This window comes from Bufo bufo, chromosome 4 (genome assembly GCF_905171765.1).
Source record: "Bufo bufo chromosome 4, aBufBuf1.1, whole genome shotgun sequence".
NCBI classification, from domain to species: domain Eukaryota; kingdom Metazoa; phylum Chordata; class Amphibia; order Anura; family Bufonidae; genus Bufo; species Bufo bufo.
The window spans coordinates 119,715,579-119,733,458 of NC_053392.1; the positions used below are offsets into that span (position 1 = coordinate 119,715,579).

General features: G+C 44.2%; 1 protein-coding gene across 3 annotated transcripts in view; it reads left to right on the forward strand.

Moving 5' to 3' along the window:
- Positions 1 to 17,880, forward strand: part of TFDP2 (transcription factor Dp-2) — a 78,825-nt gene that overhangs the window by 30,091 nt on the left and 30,854 nt on the right. For all 3 annotated transcript variants that reach the window (XM_040427772.1, XM_040427773.1, XM_040427774.1), the window contains exon 3: positions 17,171 to 17,295. In XM_040427772.1, the coding sequence (XP_040283706.1) occupies positions 17,171 to 17,295 (125 nt within the window). The remainder of the gene's footprint in view (positions 1 to 17,170; positions 17,296 to 17,880) is intronic.

Consider the following 17,880-nt stretch of genomic DNA (forward strand, 5'->3'; position numbering starts at 1 on the left):
ATGTAGAAGCTGGGAGCTCCTCCTACTGGTAAGTGAAAGGTCTGTGCGGCGCATTGCCTATAGCACAGACCTTTCACTTACCAGTAGGAGGAGCTCCCGGCCGGACACAGACATCGCAGCTCTTCAGGTAAGTATAATGCTTGTATTTGTTGCTAAGTAACCATGGCAGCCAAGACTGCAATAGCATGAACAAAGGATCCCAGCAGTCGCGTCTTTGTGAATCAAATGTCTTTTATTCCATAGACCAGGACCAGGTTTCGGCAATGTGCCTTCATCAACACCTGTTGATGAAGGCACATTGCCGAAACCTGGTCCTGGTCTATGGAATAAAAGACATTTGATTCACAAAGACGCGACTGCTGGGATCCTTTGTTCATATCACTGTGGATTGACGTCCTCTCCCGTGCAGCGTGCATTTGAGTGAGTGCTGGTTTCCCCACATCTAAGACTGCAATAGCGTCTTGGCTGCCATGGTAACCGATCGGAGCCCCAGCGATTTAAACTGGGACTCCGATCGGTACTCTCCGCTGCCACCAATGATGGGAAGGGTGATTTTAATTAGGGGGCGGGGGGAAGAGGGGAGGCCGCACTGGTCACAATACTTGGAATCCGCACTGGCCACCAATAAGTTAAATACAGGAGGGGTGGGGGGGGGTCTGCCCCCTGCTGCCTGGCAGCACCTGCCAGGCAGCAGGGGGCAGTCATGTACACAGTTCTCAGTATATTCTAACTTGAAGCTTCCCCATCACCATTGGAACGCCTCTGTGTTAGAATATACTGTCGGATCTGAGTTTCACGATGTAACTCAAATCCGATGGTATATTCTAACATAGAGGCGTTCCCATGGTGATGGGGACGCTTCAAGTTAAAATATACCATCGGATTGGAGAAAACTCCGATCTGATGGTATATTAATAGGGACTCCTGACTTTACATTAAAAGTCAATGGGGGACGGATCCGTTTGAAATTGCACCATATTGTGTCAACGTCAAACGGATCCGTCCCCATTGACTTGCATTGTAAGTCTGGACGGATCCGTTTGGCTCCGCACGGCCAGGCGGACACCAAAACGCTGCAAGCTGCGTTCGGGTGTCCACTTGCTGAGCGGAGGCCAAACGGTGCCAAACTGATGCATTCTGAGCGGATCCGCATCCACTCAGAATGCATTGGGGCAGGACGGATGTGTTCGGGGCCGCTTGTGAGAGCCTTCAAACGGAACCCCGAACGCAAGTGTAAAAGTAGCCTAAAGTGGTCAAATGACCCCACTAACATTGCAGATCTGTAGCAAAGATAATTATCTGCAAAGTTAAAGGGATTGAGTCACCAACAATTTAATCTGCTAGTTAAAACCAGATAGTGACACATATCCTATATTTCTAATCTGTTTTGATTTTGTGATTGCAGATATTTTTTTCTTCCATTTCCTGAACATAGTTATGGGGGCGGTCCTGCCATTGATTACTGAACTTTATTTTTGTCATGCTCTAGAAAATGTAGGCTGCCTGGTCCAGATCTCGCCACCTGCAAACATATGCCCAAAGAACGTGTTTCATATATGTCAGCCCCTTAAGGCCACCTGCGCACGGTGCAGATTTTTATGCAGAAAATCTGCATGAAGACAGTGTCGAAAACATCTGGTCCGCATTGTGGACGAGAACAGCAATTTATATGGATGGGAGGGAGAAAAATGCAAAGTGCACAGGAAAGGTATCCGTATTTTTCGCATCGTTTGCGGACCGAAATACGGACATGGGCCTGTGCATGACGCCTAATGCTTCTGCCTAAATAATAGATTTTTAGTTGTATTTAGCTAATATGCTCTGCAGTCACAACCTTAAAGGGGTTGTCTCACTTCAGCAAGTGGCATTTGTCATGTAGAGAAGGTTAATACAAGGCACTTACTAATGTATTGTGGTTGTCCATATTGCCTCCTTTGCTGTCTAGACACATTTTTCTATCACATTATACTCTGTTCGTTTTCATGGTTACAACCACCCTGTAATCCATCAGTGGTGCTCGTGCTTGCACACTATAGGAAAAAATGCCAGCCTCTCTGGTGGCCGGAACTGTGGAAGCTCACGTAGGCAGATGCTTTTCCCTATAGTGTGCAAGCACGGCCACCACTGATGGATTGCAGGGTGGTCATAACCATGGAAACGAGCGGTGTATAATATGACGGTAAAATGAATCCAGCCAGCAAAGGAAGCAATATGGATAAGCACAATACATTAGTAAGTGCCTTGTATCAACTTTCTCTACATGATAGTGAATGCTGAAGTGAGACAACCCCTTTAAAGCTACAGAGCTGTTTCCAATGCGGGATCAATAAAGGAATGGGATTAATAAAGGAGTCTAGGTGAAAGAACGATCTGCTGTTACCTGCTGAGATGCATCACAGCGCTGAATGTATCTGAAACCACAAAGGCTTTGTATCTGACTGCAGCAGGGGAAGCTATTTTTGCCCTCTTTATTTCCTTTTCTGTCGTCAGATAGCACTGACAGACACTAGAAAAGCAGAGAACAGTCACATTGAGACTCTGCCTCAGCTCTGTGAGTGCCTAAGTCAATGATGTGTTTTCTTCTCGATTTCATTCAACTGCTCTTTAAGCCATGTTCTGCACATGCCAGACCCCCTTTTTCTTCTTTTTTTTTTCTTAGAGGGGGATGTACCGTATTTTTTTTTTTCTGATTTAGAAAAAAAAAGTTTGTGCACCTTAGGCCTCATGCACACGAGCGTTGTTTTGGTCCGCAGTGTTTGCGGCTCGGATGCGGACCCATTCACTTCAATGGGGCCGCAAAAGATGCGGCCATCACTCCGCGTGCTGTCCGCATCCGTTGCTCCGTTCCGTGGTCTGCAAAAAAAATATAACCTGTCCTATTCTTGTCTGTTTTGCGGACAAGAATAGGCAGTTATATTAATGGCTGTCCGTGCCGTTCCGCAAATTGCGGAACGCACACGGACGCCATCCGTGTTTTGCGGATCCGCAATTTGCGGAATGCAAAACATACAACGGTCCTGTGCATGAGGCCTTATAGTGTGTATGGAGATGTTGCCTGACAGCAGATTTTCACATGCACAATCCCTTGTTCTCAAATTGGATATGCTGCTGCCAAAGATGTCATGCTAGCCTCTCGTTCTCGTCCCCGTATTAAGAAGGCATACATGTGTATGAGTGGGTCGGGAGGAAGAGTGTTAGGTATGTGGCCACTGTAAGTGGTTGGTCACTTGTACATACACCTTCAGGGTCCAACAAGAGTAAAGTCACATCAGAAATGACACACAACCTAGAATTCCTACTCGTATTCGGCTTTCTGCACACAGACGTTTCCGTCTTTCCATCCTTCTGTGTGCATTCCACATTTCTTTTATTCCCGTCAATCGTTATTCTTGTCTGCAATACGGAGCAGAATAGGCCGTCTTCTATCATTTGTGGAACAGCCACGAGGATTCACCAAAAATACGGATGTGTGCATGGCCTCATAGAAATGAATGGATTAGTGTGCTGTCCGCAAACAGATAAAAACATGGTCTTCGGCTGGCCATACACACCACTAAGAACGGCGGGTTCAGCCAGCACACTAATATGTGTGGGGAGCTCCTGACTCTCCCACATGATGTTGGGGGAGACAAGGATCGGGCGAAATGAATATTTTCACCCAATCCTTTTGTTCTCCCAGGAGATAAGCCACCTCCAGGACTGTCTGGAGAAGCTGGGACGGATAGCCCTCGGTGGAAGGTTCCTTTGTGTAGAGGCAGCTGTAGTGGCTCTGTTGCTCCTCCTGGTAACGTTACAGTTGTGGATACACATTATGTTAGCAGTTGTGACCGGCCCTTTTATAGCCGTCGCTCCTTACTTGATGTGTCACCCTGTGGCTTCAGACCAAGAGATAAGCTCAAGTTCACATGAAGTCGACGTCTATCTATCCAGGCCAAACCTAGCCAGAAGAAAAAGAGTGGAGGTTTGCAGTTTCTAATATTCTGGCTATACCGTACTGAACCTTGTACGCTATATGTTAGAACTGGATGTATTTGGTATTTATCACATGTATTATTCTACATTATTAAAATAGGTGCCTTTTTATATTTGGTCATCTGTAACTATTGCGCTATTAGGTCTTTCTCACACGTCAGTGAATCTCGGATGTGTGTTAGGCTACTTTCACACTCGCGTTTGGTGCAGATCCACGTCTTGAACACCATTGAAAGTCAATAGAGGACGGATCCGTTTTCTATTGTGCCAGATTGTGTCATAGAAAATGGATCCGTCCCCATTGACTTACATTGTGTGCCAGGACGCAAACAGCGTTTTGGTGTCCGCCTCCAAAGCGGAACGGAGGCAAACTGATGCATTCTGAGCGGATCCTTTTCCATTCAGAATGCATTAGGGCAAAACTGATCCGTTTTTGGACCGCTTGTGAGAGCAATGAATGGATCTCGCAAACGGAAAGCCAAAACGCCAGTGTGAAAGTCTGTGTTCTCCTTTCACAGCACACAAATCCATTGAATGCATTGGGCCTATTCAGACGTCCATTGGTCTGCAGAAAAGTAACAGAGCCATGCATTGCTTTTGGTCTGGTTTTCAGACCCAACATGCCCATTCAGGTCCATGGGTCCTTAAAAAGCACTGCTGGAGCCGATCTGGAACCTCATAGAGTACAGTGTTTGAAGAGGCCTCTTTCTAGGCCAGTGTCGTCAAGTTCATCGGTCACATGGCGTATTTGCCGCTCAGTCTCATTCAAGGGAATGAGCATGGGCTGCAGTACCAAGCACTGCCAGTATACAATGTGTGGCACTGTTTGGTATTCTGTCAGAGTGCTGTGTCCTCTTCAGCCGTGGTGGGAGTCAGATTCAGGTAATGATAATGGTAATTAGCAGGTTATGATGTCCCATTCCAAGGATAGGACATCAATTTCGAACTCCTAGAAACCCTCTGCAATTTTGAAGGTGGTCCTACCCATGAGCAGGGTTGATTTGATTTAAATCACTAGTCAGTAAGACTTGATTTAAATCATAGTTTTCTACATAAAGACAAATTCTTGCTGGTATAACTTATAATATGCAAGTAGATGAAGATTTTTAGAATAACAACTTTTCATATTAGTTTGATTAGGTTGATTCTGTATTCATAGGTTTGTAGAAGTTAGGACTAAGGTCTTTTTCTCAACTCTGTTCATGTTATAACATTTTTGCTGTGAAGAAGAGGCATGTGATCTCTGCTGAGTCAAATTCAGTTTTGAGAGTTGCAAAAGTAAACCAAGCATCTGTGATAATATCTTGTAGGCAGAGAAACTGCCCAATAATCTTACAAAAACCTCTGGAAGAGCATGACATTGTGAATGGATTAATGGAATTTATTTACCAAAAAAATTAAACATATACAGCCTTATTCTACATAATTAAAAAAACGAATCTTTATTTCTTGATGGAATAACCTTTGGATGTCAATATATTTTCCTCAAAGCATTTTGTATAAAAAAAAATCTGATTTAAATAAAATAAAATCAGATTTTTATTTTTTTAAATCATTGATTTTTATCCACCCTGCCCATGAGCCACTTTGCGGCGTCTGTCTGGAGTAGAGATGTTAGAAGATTGTACGTGGTGGAAGGCTGCAGGGCAAAGTATAGCCCTGTATACACTCGGGAGCTGAGGGCAGCCCGTCAGTTAGGATGTCAGTTTATGACAGCTGTTAATGGCAGGTGTGTTATATAACAGGAACTTGTAACGTCTCTTTGTATTTTCTGTGGTGTGCTCTCAAGTTTGAAAGACCTATTGCCCCTGTATTTATGTCCTTGGGAGAGTCAAGCATATGGAGAATGAATGGAGATAAGAGGTGGAGCAGCGGCCAATGTGACTAAAAGGCTTCTGTGTACAGCGCTATGGAGTATGTTGGTGCTATAAAATGGATAATAAACAAGGATGAACATTCACACACAGTTTTTTTTGCACATTTGCATTTTTTTTCACCTGCATTTTTTATTCTTTTTTGCTGTAAAAACGACATCTCCAGTTGGCCGAAATGCAGCACACACAAGTGTTTTGTTCGCCATTGGCGTTTTCAATTCATTAGGTGGCAATTTTTTGTCTTTCTGGCTTACTTTCAAAAATGCAGCACGCTTCTCAGTGAGGGCTCACTCATTTTGCGGAACGGTACATCCTGCCATCTGTAGAACTGTACTATCCTTGTCTGCAAAACGGACAAGAATATAGGACAAGTTCTATTTTTTGGCGGAGCCACTGAATGGACTTACGGAAAGACCCCTGTGCTGTCTGCATCTTTTGTGGCTCCATTGAGATAAAAATGTGGATCGGATGCGGTCGTGTACATGAGCCCTTAGTCAGAAATACAGAGAGGGCTCATGGTGTACTAAAGGAGCGAGAGGTGGCATGCACTATATGCTCACAGCACACTTTATTTCTCTTTTTACAGTAGAAGCTTGTAAGTGACCTCATTTGAAAAGATATATTCTGCAATAAAAATAGATTTTCCTGTATGACCATATTACCTGTCCGTGAAGAATATGGAATGAGTTTTAACTATACTTGGTAGACATGTGTGTCTGGTCACTGTATGCACAAACTTTCTCTCGAAAGCTTTATTTTCTATGTCTCCATCTAGTGGACACAAAAATAACTGCACTCAAAGGGTATGGTATTAAATGTCTCCCTCTAGTGGACATGTTTGGTTTCTCGTCCTTGCCATTGTGGCACACACAAGACAAGCATGCTTGTAGGTTGCTACAACTTTAGGAGGTGGACACCAGTCAATAGTGTAAGCTCCCCCTTACCGTGATGTAGGCCCATACAGACGTAAAGCTAACCAGTTTTAGATTAGTGGCCCTAGGAGGCAAACCTACCTGCTAGGCAATCTACTTTTTTTATTTTGTATTTTCTTGCTTTTCATGGCCTAACCTTTCTGTTGACTGCTCACTAAAACTGGTTAGCTGTGCGGATTGCAGGGAGGGGTACAGCACTGTAGTAGTGGATGCTGGCTGTATTGTCCAACAAAAAATATTGGATCTTAATACTTTTGTAGTAGCATGTATAAAAAAAAAATTGTATAGCCAGTGAGCTATTCAATAAAATGTATCTGTATAGCGCCACCTGCTGTTTGTTCTTTTCCTTATTTCTCTGTCCACTTCACAAGCTCAGTTTAAAGGGGTTCTGCAGTTTTTTTAAACTGATGATCTATCCTCTGGATAGATCATCAGCATCTGATCGGTGGGGGTCTGACACCCGGGACCCCTGCCTATCAGCTGTTTGAGAAGGCAGCGGCACTGGCGGTAGCACCGCGGCCTACTCGCTGTTTACCACAAGCCCAGTGACGTCACGACTAGTATCCATGGCCTTGGCGGGGCTAAGCTCTGTTCACTTGAATGGAGCTTAGCCGCACCCAGTCCAGTGATACTAGTTGTGATGTTACTGGGCCTGCGGTAAACAGCGAGAAGGCCGTGGCGCTACTGCCAGCGCTGCTGCCTTCTCAAACAGCTGATCGGTAGGGATCCCAGGTGTCGGACCCCTGCCGATCAGATGCTAATGATCTATCCAGAGGATAGATCATCAGTTTAAAAAAACTGCAGAATCCCTTTAAATCTTCAGCTGTTACCAGCCACATGTTCTGTTAGAAGCTGTGGCAGTTACAGGGAGAGAGCTGCAGCAGAAAGGACACATCCCTGAGCTGTGATAGGTATAGAGCTGCAGCAAAAAGGACATGTCCCAAAGCTGTGATAGGGAGCGAGTTCCAGCAGAAAGGGCACACACCCCTGAGCTACCAGTCTGATATAGCAGATCAATTGGAGCAGTGAATGGGGAGATCTCTGGATCCATGTGAGGTACCGGGCTGGTTCTAGATTTGTTAGAAAGAGATTGTCCTTTACTATATGATGTCTGACTTTCATTTTAAGGGTCTATTCACACGTCCGTTTTTTCTTTCCTGATCTGTTCCGTTTTTTCAGGAACAGATCTGGACCAGATCTGGACCCATTCATTTTCAATGGGTCCTGGAAAAAAACGGACAGCTCAATGTCTGATTTTTTCCAGGACCCATTGAAAATGAATGGGTCCAGATCTGGTCCAGATCTGTTCCTGAAAAAACGGAACAGATCAGGAAAGAAAAAACGGACGTGTGAATGGACCCTTTACATCAATCATTAAAGAACCCCTTTTAAAGAAGTTTTCCCGGTTCAGCGTATTAGTGGATTATCTTCAAGGTAAACCTATCAATATTAGATTGTCTCCCCTGAAAATAGACCCTCATCTGCCCCTCCCTAATCAAAGTATTTAAAGGGGTTGTCTCACTTCAGCAAGTGGCATTTATCATGTAGAGAAAGCTAATACAAGGCTCTTACTTATCTATTGTGGTTGTCCATATTGCTTCCTTTGCTGGCTAGATTCATTTTTCCATCACATTATACATTGCTCACTTCCATAGGTTACGGCAACCGTGGCCTCTCTGTTGGCCGGGACCTCTGAGTGTTCATAGGCCAGAGCTTTTTACTATAGTGTGCAAGCACGACCACTGCTGCTGGATTGCAGGGTGGTCGTAACCCATGGAAATGAGCAGTGTGTAACGTGATGGAAAAATGAATCCAGCCAGCAAAGGAAGCAATATGGACAATCACAATACATTAGTAAGTGCCTTGTATTAACTTTCTCTACATGATAAATGCCATTTGCTGAAATAAGACACCCCTTTAAGCAGGCTGCAGTGCTTGTATAGTAGGGTTGCACCGGGTATTAAATTCTCGATACTTTGATAACCGTTTCAATACAATACCGGGATTGGCGTTTTTCCGATACTAAGCTGCGCTACTGCACAGCTTAGTATCAGTCACTATCGGAGAACATGGCACGCGCAATGCACAGCGCACGTTGTGTTGTCATAAGCGGCTGCACAGTGGAGAAGGAGGGAGAGCGTCCAGCAACTGCCACCAATAAAAAAGCTGAAGGGGGAGTGTCAGGGAGAGATGGAGAGGGGGAATAGGAGGACAGGCCAGAGGGAAACTCACCGAGTCCTCGCGGTGCTGGAAGCTGATAAGTTAAAGGACCTTTGAAGATGTCATTGCCATGTGACCAATAACATCCACTTGTTACTGATCACATGGCAATGACATCATCAAAGGTCCTTTAACTTTTAAGCATCCAGGAAGATCTTGCTGCAGGAGGTTTCCTGTAGTTTTACAGATATGTGTTTCATGCTGTCTACATGTATTAATATGAGGGACAAGGTGTTATTACATTATTACCTCCATCTATGCCTCATTAATAGCAAGTGACCCCATCATGTCCTCATATAATGGACAACATGGGGTTAACGAAGGTGTCCCTTACTATTAATATGAGGCACATGGAGGATTAAAATATAACACCATGTGCCTCCCATTAACCCTTTAACTCATGCCGTACATGTATGGCATTATGAGCAGGGAATTGTATGGAGCAGGTTGTATAACCCCCGCAGTCACCTGGCCACAATTACTGGGAATGGTAATGACGCTGAAACTGGTCAGTTAACCCCTCAGGTGCTGCATTCAACAGATTACATCATCTATGAAGTTAGAGCCTACGCAGTGAAATTGCTGGCCTCCGATCTGTTACCATGACAGCCTGGGCGCTGCTGAAGGCTCCCAGGCCTGCCATGGTAAGCTTCCTGCTAAGCTGTGCTCAAGGCAGAGCTGATCATGGAGCGTGTCAAAATTCTATTCACCCTAATGGATCTTTATTAGGGTGAATGGGACAAGGATTCAAAAGATAAAAAAAACTTAAATGTTAAATGTTTAAAGGGTTTCTGTCACCCCACAAAACTCATTTTTTTTTTTTTGGATAGTTAGATACCTCATAGCGCGATATAGGAGAATATAATAGTCTTACTTACTTTCATGCGGCCGATTCTTTATAAAACGAAGTTTTATAATATGTAAATCAGGGCTCTACCAGCAAGTAGGGCGTCTACTTGCTGGTAGCCGCAGCAGAAAACCGCCCCCTCGCCGTGTTGATTGACAGGGCCAGCCGTGATCTCCTCCTCCGGCCGGCCCTGTCAGTAATTCAAAAATCGCGCGCCTCTGGTCATTCGGCGCAGGCGCTCTGAGATGAGGAGGATAGTCTCCTCAGCACTCCCTCAGTGCGCCTGCGCCGATGACGTCTTCTCTTTCGGTGATGTCATCGGCGCAGGCGCACTGAGGGAGTGCTGAGGAGACGAGCCTCCTCATCTCAGAGCGCCTGCGCCGAATGACCAGAGGCGCGCGATTTTTGAATTACTGACAGGGCCAGCCGGAGGAGGAGATCACGGCTGGCCCTGTCAATCAACACGGCGAGGGGGCGGATTGCTGCTGCGGCTACCAGCAAAAAGACGCCCTACTTGCTGGTAGAGCCCTCATTTACATATTATAAAACTTCGTTTTATAAAGAATCGGCTGCATGAAAGTAAGTAAGACTATTATATTCTCCTATATCGCGCTATGAGGTATCTAACTATCCAAAAAAAAAAAAAAAGAGTTTTGTGGGGTGACAGAAACCCTTTAAATCACCATCCTTTCCCAATTTTATATATAAAAAATCTAAACGATAAAAAAATAAACATATCACGTATTACTGAATCTGAAAATGTCTGAACTAAGAAAAAAACAATAAAAACACGCAGTTCGCCATTTTTTGAGTCACTGTGTCCCGCCAAAAAAGTTGAATAACAGTGATCAAAAAGTTGTATGTGCCCCAAAAATGGTACCAATAAAAACTAGTTTGTCCCACAAAAAACAAGCCCTCATACTGCTCCGTAGACCAAAAATAAAATTCAGATTTATCACTAATAAAATAAAATTAAAACTATACAAGTTCGGTATTGAGCCGGCATCCTGAGATAAATATGTGGGTATTTTTCGGGATTTTTGGTATAGAGTCAGAGAGAAGTGTCTATCCATGCACTACATGTATTATCCAGCCTGAGCCCCTGTAATGTACTTGTTGCAGGTCTCTAGACAACCTGTCCAAATTTACACCATCTACCCCAGGGATCAGCAACCTCCGGCACTCCTGCTGTGCTGAAACTACAACTCCCAGAATGCCCCATTCACTTTTACGGGAGTTACAAGAACAGCCAAGCAAGTGTGCATGCTGGGAGTTGTAGTTTCACAGCAGCTAGAGTGCCGGAGGTTGCCGACCCCCTAATCTACAGGTTTAGTTAATCTGGGTCACTGTCCTGAATCTGTTATTTGCGCTGCTGACTTTGCCCAGTAGGTGTCACTGTTGTCCCTTGTCTTCTGTTCTCTGCATCCAGCTGAGAAGCACTCGTCCCTTTTTATATTTCACATATTCTCCAGTGTCTCAGCTTGAACAAATGTGGTGTAAACTATATGTTTTTCCGCTTTGCATATTTTACCCCCTGCCCTCCCACTTTTCTTACATCCTGTCGTGTAAATATTATACAGCTATGTATAGCTTGTAGTCACTGACATAAGTCCTGAGTGCGGCCCTCTACTGGATTTCCTATCCTAGATAAGCTTACACGCAAAATAGGAGCTAATTCACCTATTGGTGTAAAAATACATTACTGCAATTTATGGCATCAGTCCCTGCCAAAGTGAAGCGTAAAATATAATACCCATAGGCGACAGGTTAGGTTTTAATAAAAGCCCGTTCAAAGAGCATTTCCAGGAAAAAATAAATAATGCATTGAATAAGAGGTTGACTGAAATGGGTTAATCTATGATTAATGTTAAAAATGAAAATCAGACAGCTATAACCAACCCTGTACCTCACATGGATCCAGAGAGCTCCCTATTCATTGCTCCAATTGCTGAGCTGCATTTATTTTAAGCTGGCAGCTTCGGGGCGTGTCTTTTTTTGTGCAGCTGGTTGCAGTTGAAGGATGGAACTGAGCATGTGCGTCCACCTTAGGGAGGTGGACAGAGGAATTAGAAAAAGAACAATAAGCAGATGGCATTATAGATTTTATAGAATAACTCAGTGGCTAATCAAATTTTTTTATTACATGCCGTTAAAATACAATTCAGGTCCAAATGCTGTTTTGGAAAATATTTTTTGGGGGACAACCCCTTTATTCAAAATTGGATGTATTTAAAAAAAAAATGAAGGTAGAAATCCAACCCAGTGTACAATGGTGGAAGTCACAGAAGGGAGGACAAACAACTGTCCTACAAGCACCATCTTTTCTTAGCAAGACTCCATCCTGTGGACTCCTCCATAATTGCACTGCCATACTCCTCCCCAGTCCATACATTGCTTGTCCTAGAGGTCAGTGTGCACCTTGGGAATGCACTTATCTATATCATATATTGTATTGCTGGTGGGCATATGTACTAGATAAGTTGCTGATTCTACAGTTTTAGCATAGTCATTTATCTAAGACCAGGGCGGACAAATTCCACGAGCCAGTGTGCCCAGAAATGTACTAACGGTGCCAGTATTTAGGTTGTCTTCGATTCATCTCTATTACATTTTTATAATAATTTGGCTAATAAATTGCTTTATTTAGTTCATAAAGTAAAGTTTTTCCCCCCGTACCTGATCTATATCCTTTTCACTCCCATATGAAGCAATAATGGCCATATTGACATAGCATACCAAGCACAGCGCCGTACACTGTATAGTGCCTGTGCTTGGTATTGCAGCTCTGTACATAGGCCATGTGACGTCACTGACCTAGGAAGAGGCTGTGGTGGTCACCAGAGTGCTGCAGACTCCTATAACCAGTCATTGGTGGGAGTGCCGGGAGGCTGGACCTCTACTGATCATAGATTGATTACCTATCCTGAGGATAGACCAACAATACTGAGCTCCCGGGAAACCCCTTTAACACTTGTAGCCAAGAGTTGATCATTTCAGTAGGATCTGACTGACAGAATGCTGGAGCGGTCTTTTTAGTGGGAGTACTAAGCAGCAGGATTAGTCATTAGGTGGAGGATGTATGTATACTGATGGTGGGCTTTATGGAGTTAACCTCCTATGAAATTTCTTCTGGCAGAAATGGGTATGTCTGCCTCCATGTAGCTTATATTTCAAAGAGGTCAATGTCTACATGCGGCGCCATGGAATAAGTTGGTATCCATACCAATAGCATAAGATCTGCATATGTAGATAGGCCATTACGCTCACCAGGATCAATCCTGAAGGAGAACCTGACCTAGCAGTTACTACGTCTGTGGGTGCCTAATCCTAGCAGAATACCTGACTTCAGTGGATTTGTTTTAGAAAAGGGGTAGTTGGGTCATTTTAAAGAAGTTCTCCAGCTGAACAAAAGTTGGTCACAGAGGGGTCAGAGGGGCATTGAATTGTAAAAGAACAGATACTTACCCTCACCAGTCTGATGTTCTAGCACTGCTCTAGCCCAGGCCGCTCTCCCGTTTCTGTCCAGGCTCGATGCACCAGAAATGCCAGGAAAGGCCTGCTCGTCCAGTCACTGGCTGCGAAGGGTCACCCCTATGGCACGTGATGTGGCTGAGAGGGCCTTTGCTGACGTTTCCAGTGTGACAAACTGGGACTGAAAGTGGAGAGCAGTAGGGACTGGAGCAGTGACAGGGGATCGGTTGGGGTGAGTATCCATTCTTTTGTTTTTAAAGGGAGTCTTCACCAGGCACAATGCCTTGTGCTAGCCAAGCTGAATGTAATGATACCTTTCACCTAGTGATCCATTGCTTCTTTCTGGAGAAAAAGTACCTTTTAACCCATATGAAAATGATCAGTTAAGTGCAACGGGGGCGGGCCCAAGTTACTCTGTGCACCTTGCTTCTCCTGTTATCTCTGCCAGCCCCTGACTCTCCTTCTTGATAGGGCCAGGTGAGATGCCATGCGGTATCCTGGCCCTGTCAATCTAGAAGGATGGGGGGGGGGGGCTACAAAAGGAAACTGCCACTGATATTTTTTTTTTCCCCCATCCGGGTACAAAAGCCTTTTAATGCACTTAAAAGGGTTATCCAAGACTAAAAAATGTCCCCCATATTCCTGGGCCCCTCACACTGAATCTACTTACCTGGCTTCCTGCTCCTTATGCCGCTCCTGGTCCCCGCAACGCCACTGCTGCTTCTCCCCGTGCGCGGATGAAAACATCCGGTGTCGGAGGAGAGTAGCCAATGGCAGGCGGGGACGGGGACGAGTCTTCCTAGCGTCACCCAGGAGCGGGGAGCCATGTAACTATTTTCAGTGTGAGGGGCCCGGGCATATGTCTCAGATAATCCCTTTAATATTCATATTTACATTTGCCCTGTGGTCTCCTATTGATGTCATCACATGTGAGTTTTATTCTTGATGGCTGTAACCACAATTACATACTGAGCGTGAAAGATTTTTTTTTTCATTTGGTACCAACCAAGTGCTATTCTGTATGACCGTTACCACACATTCCACGTCTTGTTGTCAGTCTGGGCTCAGCCTCCGCAGGAACAGAATGGGTTAAGCCGGAGTGATGTGAAGTGTTGGAAAACTAAAGTGAATTTTCTGTTTGTCAGAAAGCGCTCGGAATGTCTGACTGCACATGTAAAAATAATTCCTCTAACAAACCCGCTGAGCAGGAGAGACACAAGGTAACGTTACCCGCGGTATTCTGGCAACTAGCGCATGATAAGCAAACAGCTTAATTGGTTTTCACAGGACCAGACGACTGTGGCAGTATTTTCTTTAACAGTATTAGGGACCTGATTGGGAATGATTTGTTCCCATGTCTTAACACGCACACCCCTTCCGAGTAGAGTTAAAGCCACAGTCCCAAGGGTCATCTTTGCCAGAATGCGGTATTCCATTTTGCCACCACATTTGGAAGCTGCCATCTTGGTTGAGTAAACCAGACTGCATTTATTAGCGACACTTGCTATAAATGATGGAATCGTGCTGGAACTGCATAAAACATTTAGTTTGTTTAGCGAAACTTGAGTTGGGTCCAACTGAGCGACCAAAACCAGTGTCTCTCTACATACCGGGCTGTTAACTCTCAAGCTTTGAATAAGGCGCAGAGATAAATATCAACGTCCCCTGAACATTGAGGGTTAGTGCTATCAGGATTACTAGGACATGTGGATGTCATAGTAGAGGTTCACCCACTTGGGCGGGGGAGTTACTGTGTGTTACAAGTGAAGTTCATGATGTGTTACCTATCATACGATCTCTAATCTTACAGCGTGAGTCTGTGATGGAAAAAATAGCATTCATTTTATGGATGCACGTTTCCTGTGTTGTGACTAAAATTAACAAATGAGAAACTAACTGCAGGTCATATTGTGCCGAGTTATATGGTAACAGACCACCCTAATCCTTCAGTTCCACTGCCTTCTATCTGTTCCCAAATTCTAACTAACAATCGGGAGGCAAAAGGATCCCAGTATGACTGCAGGATCAGACTACACATGGTTTGTTTGTAGTCTGTAACCATGGAGACATTGATGCCTGCTTAGGAGCTGTAGACCAAGAATTAAAGATTTGTGTATTTTTTTGTATTGAAACCGTTTGCAAATTTTATAGGTGGCCCAAAGGTGGTAGTGGAAGGGATGTATAAGTGCTTGACCCTCCTATCCTAGTATATAGGGGCATGATAAATTATAGGGCCAATTTAACCCCTTGGTCTGGGACCTGTTCTATAGCTCCACACGTATAAGCAAATCTCAGAATTTCTGTTACTTTTATTCTTTTTTTATATGTGTATTATAGAATTACTCACTCATATAGCTTCATCAATCTCTTTTGCCTAATGCATATTGATGGCTACAATCCTTCTTCTTCCGCCGAGAAGAGGATTACATAACCGACATATGTACCCTTTACCATTAAATAGCTAAACATTCAAGCAGGAAAAACCGACCTTGAATCTTTTGTACGAATCCCTCCTACAACCCATGAATGAGCACAATATACCCAGAGCCAGGATAGAAAGGTTTGAGCGATGCAGGCTACAGCTTTAAATGTTTTTGCAGCCGGAGAAGATGTGTGAAGGATTGTCACAGTGCGGCTGTCTTTCTCTGTGGGTCTCTGAGACCTGCAGTAAAGCATCCAGTGCAGGGTCACAGCCTGGGGTCCCAGCTTCGCTTCCGGTGGAGATCAAAGCGGAGAAGTGGACCAGGGGTCAGCCAAGAGCAGCAGTGACGTGTGTTCTGGGGGGCCTCCGACTGCACTGCCAGGGATTGGGACCGTTTCTGGATCTCCCATGTGACCATCATTAGTCTTTATTCTATACACCTGCTGCGGGCTTCTGGCTCACAGCTATTAACCCGTTTTTGGCTGTAGATTCTGCAAAGTGAGTTAGAAAGCGGATTAGTCTCCAATACACGTTTCATAGTATGTGACATGTTTGACTTCATATATCCATAAATTGTGCACTCCCTTTAAATTGCATATTTGTGCTGTTTGCTTTTGTATTGTGTTTGTTGGTATTTGCTGCTTCCTGGGTCAGGGCCGTCTACACTGGAGATTATGTGAGAAGGTCGTAATTTAGATTCCTCTAAAGTAGGCCCTATATCTAGCTAGACATGTGAAATCCTGTACTATGACATTTACCCCCTACAAGCAATGCTCATGGCTCGATATAGGCTACCTCCACACTTGCGTTTTGTGCGGATCCGTCATGGATCTGCACAGCCGGATCCGTTCAGATAATACAACCGCATGCATCCGTTCAGAACGGATCCGTTTGTATTATCTTTAACATAGCCAAGACGGATCCGTCTTGAACACCATTGAAAGTCAATGGAGGACGGATCCGTTTTCTATTGTGTCATAGAAAACTGATTCGTCCCCATTGACTTACATTGTGTGTCAGGACGGATCCGTTTGGCAAGCAGCGTTTTGGTGTCCGCCTCCAAAGCGGAATGGAGGCAAACTGATGCATTCTGAGCGGATCCTTTTTCATTCAGAATGCATTAGGGCAAAACTGATCCGTTTTGGACCGTTTGTCAGAGCCCTGAACGGATCTCACAAACGGAAAGCCAAAACGCGAGTGTGAAAGTAGCCATCTCTTCCTGAGCTTGCTGAGCATAGTAGTTCTTTACTAATTTGAGACTCTCCCACTTGCTATGGTTGGCTTAATATATTGTGAAGCTTTTTATGAGTTGACGTGGAGACTGAGAACCATTTGTGAAGAATTGCTAGTTCACGTCAGACAATAAACGGGATGACCTTGCTTGTACTGCTATGGTGGATTTACTATTACCGTGTCACTTTTGTTGTTCTAGATTATAAGCACTCCCCAGAGACTGAGCGCGGGAGCAGATCTTCTCATAGGGAGACAGTTCACCGCGGCCACCTCAGCCATGGTCACTCAGAGTCACATCACAGATGCCACCAGCTGGATTCCTGGGTAATTGTTGTACACGACCTCTATGTGTATGCCATTTGATTTATTGGTATTGAAACTCTTTTCTTGGTATGGGGGTCCTGCTTTCCTTTATTTCTTTCTCTTCTTTTGTTTCACATTTTCCCCTCCCATCTTTAGTGTCTCCTTTTTGTTCCCTTTTTATATCTTGTTTTAATCTGTACAATTGTAGTAGCTATGTGTGGGTAAACTCCATAAATGTTTAAAGTGTACCCAAACTTTCAAGTAATTTTTTTTTAAAGTGTTAGAAATACCCCAAAAATAATTTTCAAAATACTTTTAAACTAACACTTTAAAAAAAATTTACTTGAAAATGTAGGTACGCTTTAATTTCTACAAACCCGAATGCAAAAGGGGGATAAGCTTCCACCCCTTGATGTCGGTCATGGTAGATGTGAGACAGTGTCATGGCCATCATATAAGAAAGTAAAAAGAAATGAAAGTGTGGAAGATGAAAGGTTAGCCAAGTGAGAAGACTGAAGACACTAAGAGCTCTTTCAGACGAGCGTGTCCTGTGAGCTTGATTCCCCGCTGGTTTCACAGGAGCGCACAGGATTGTACTGATTTATA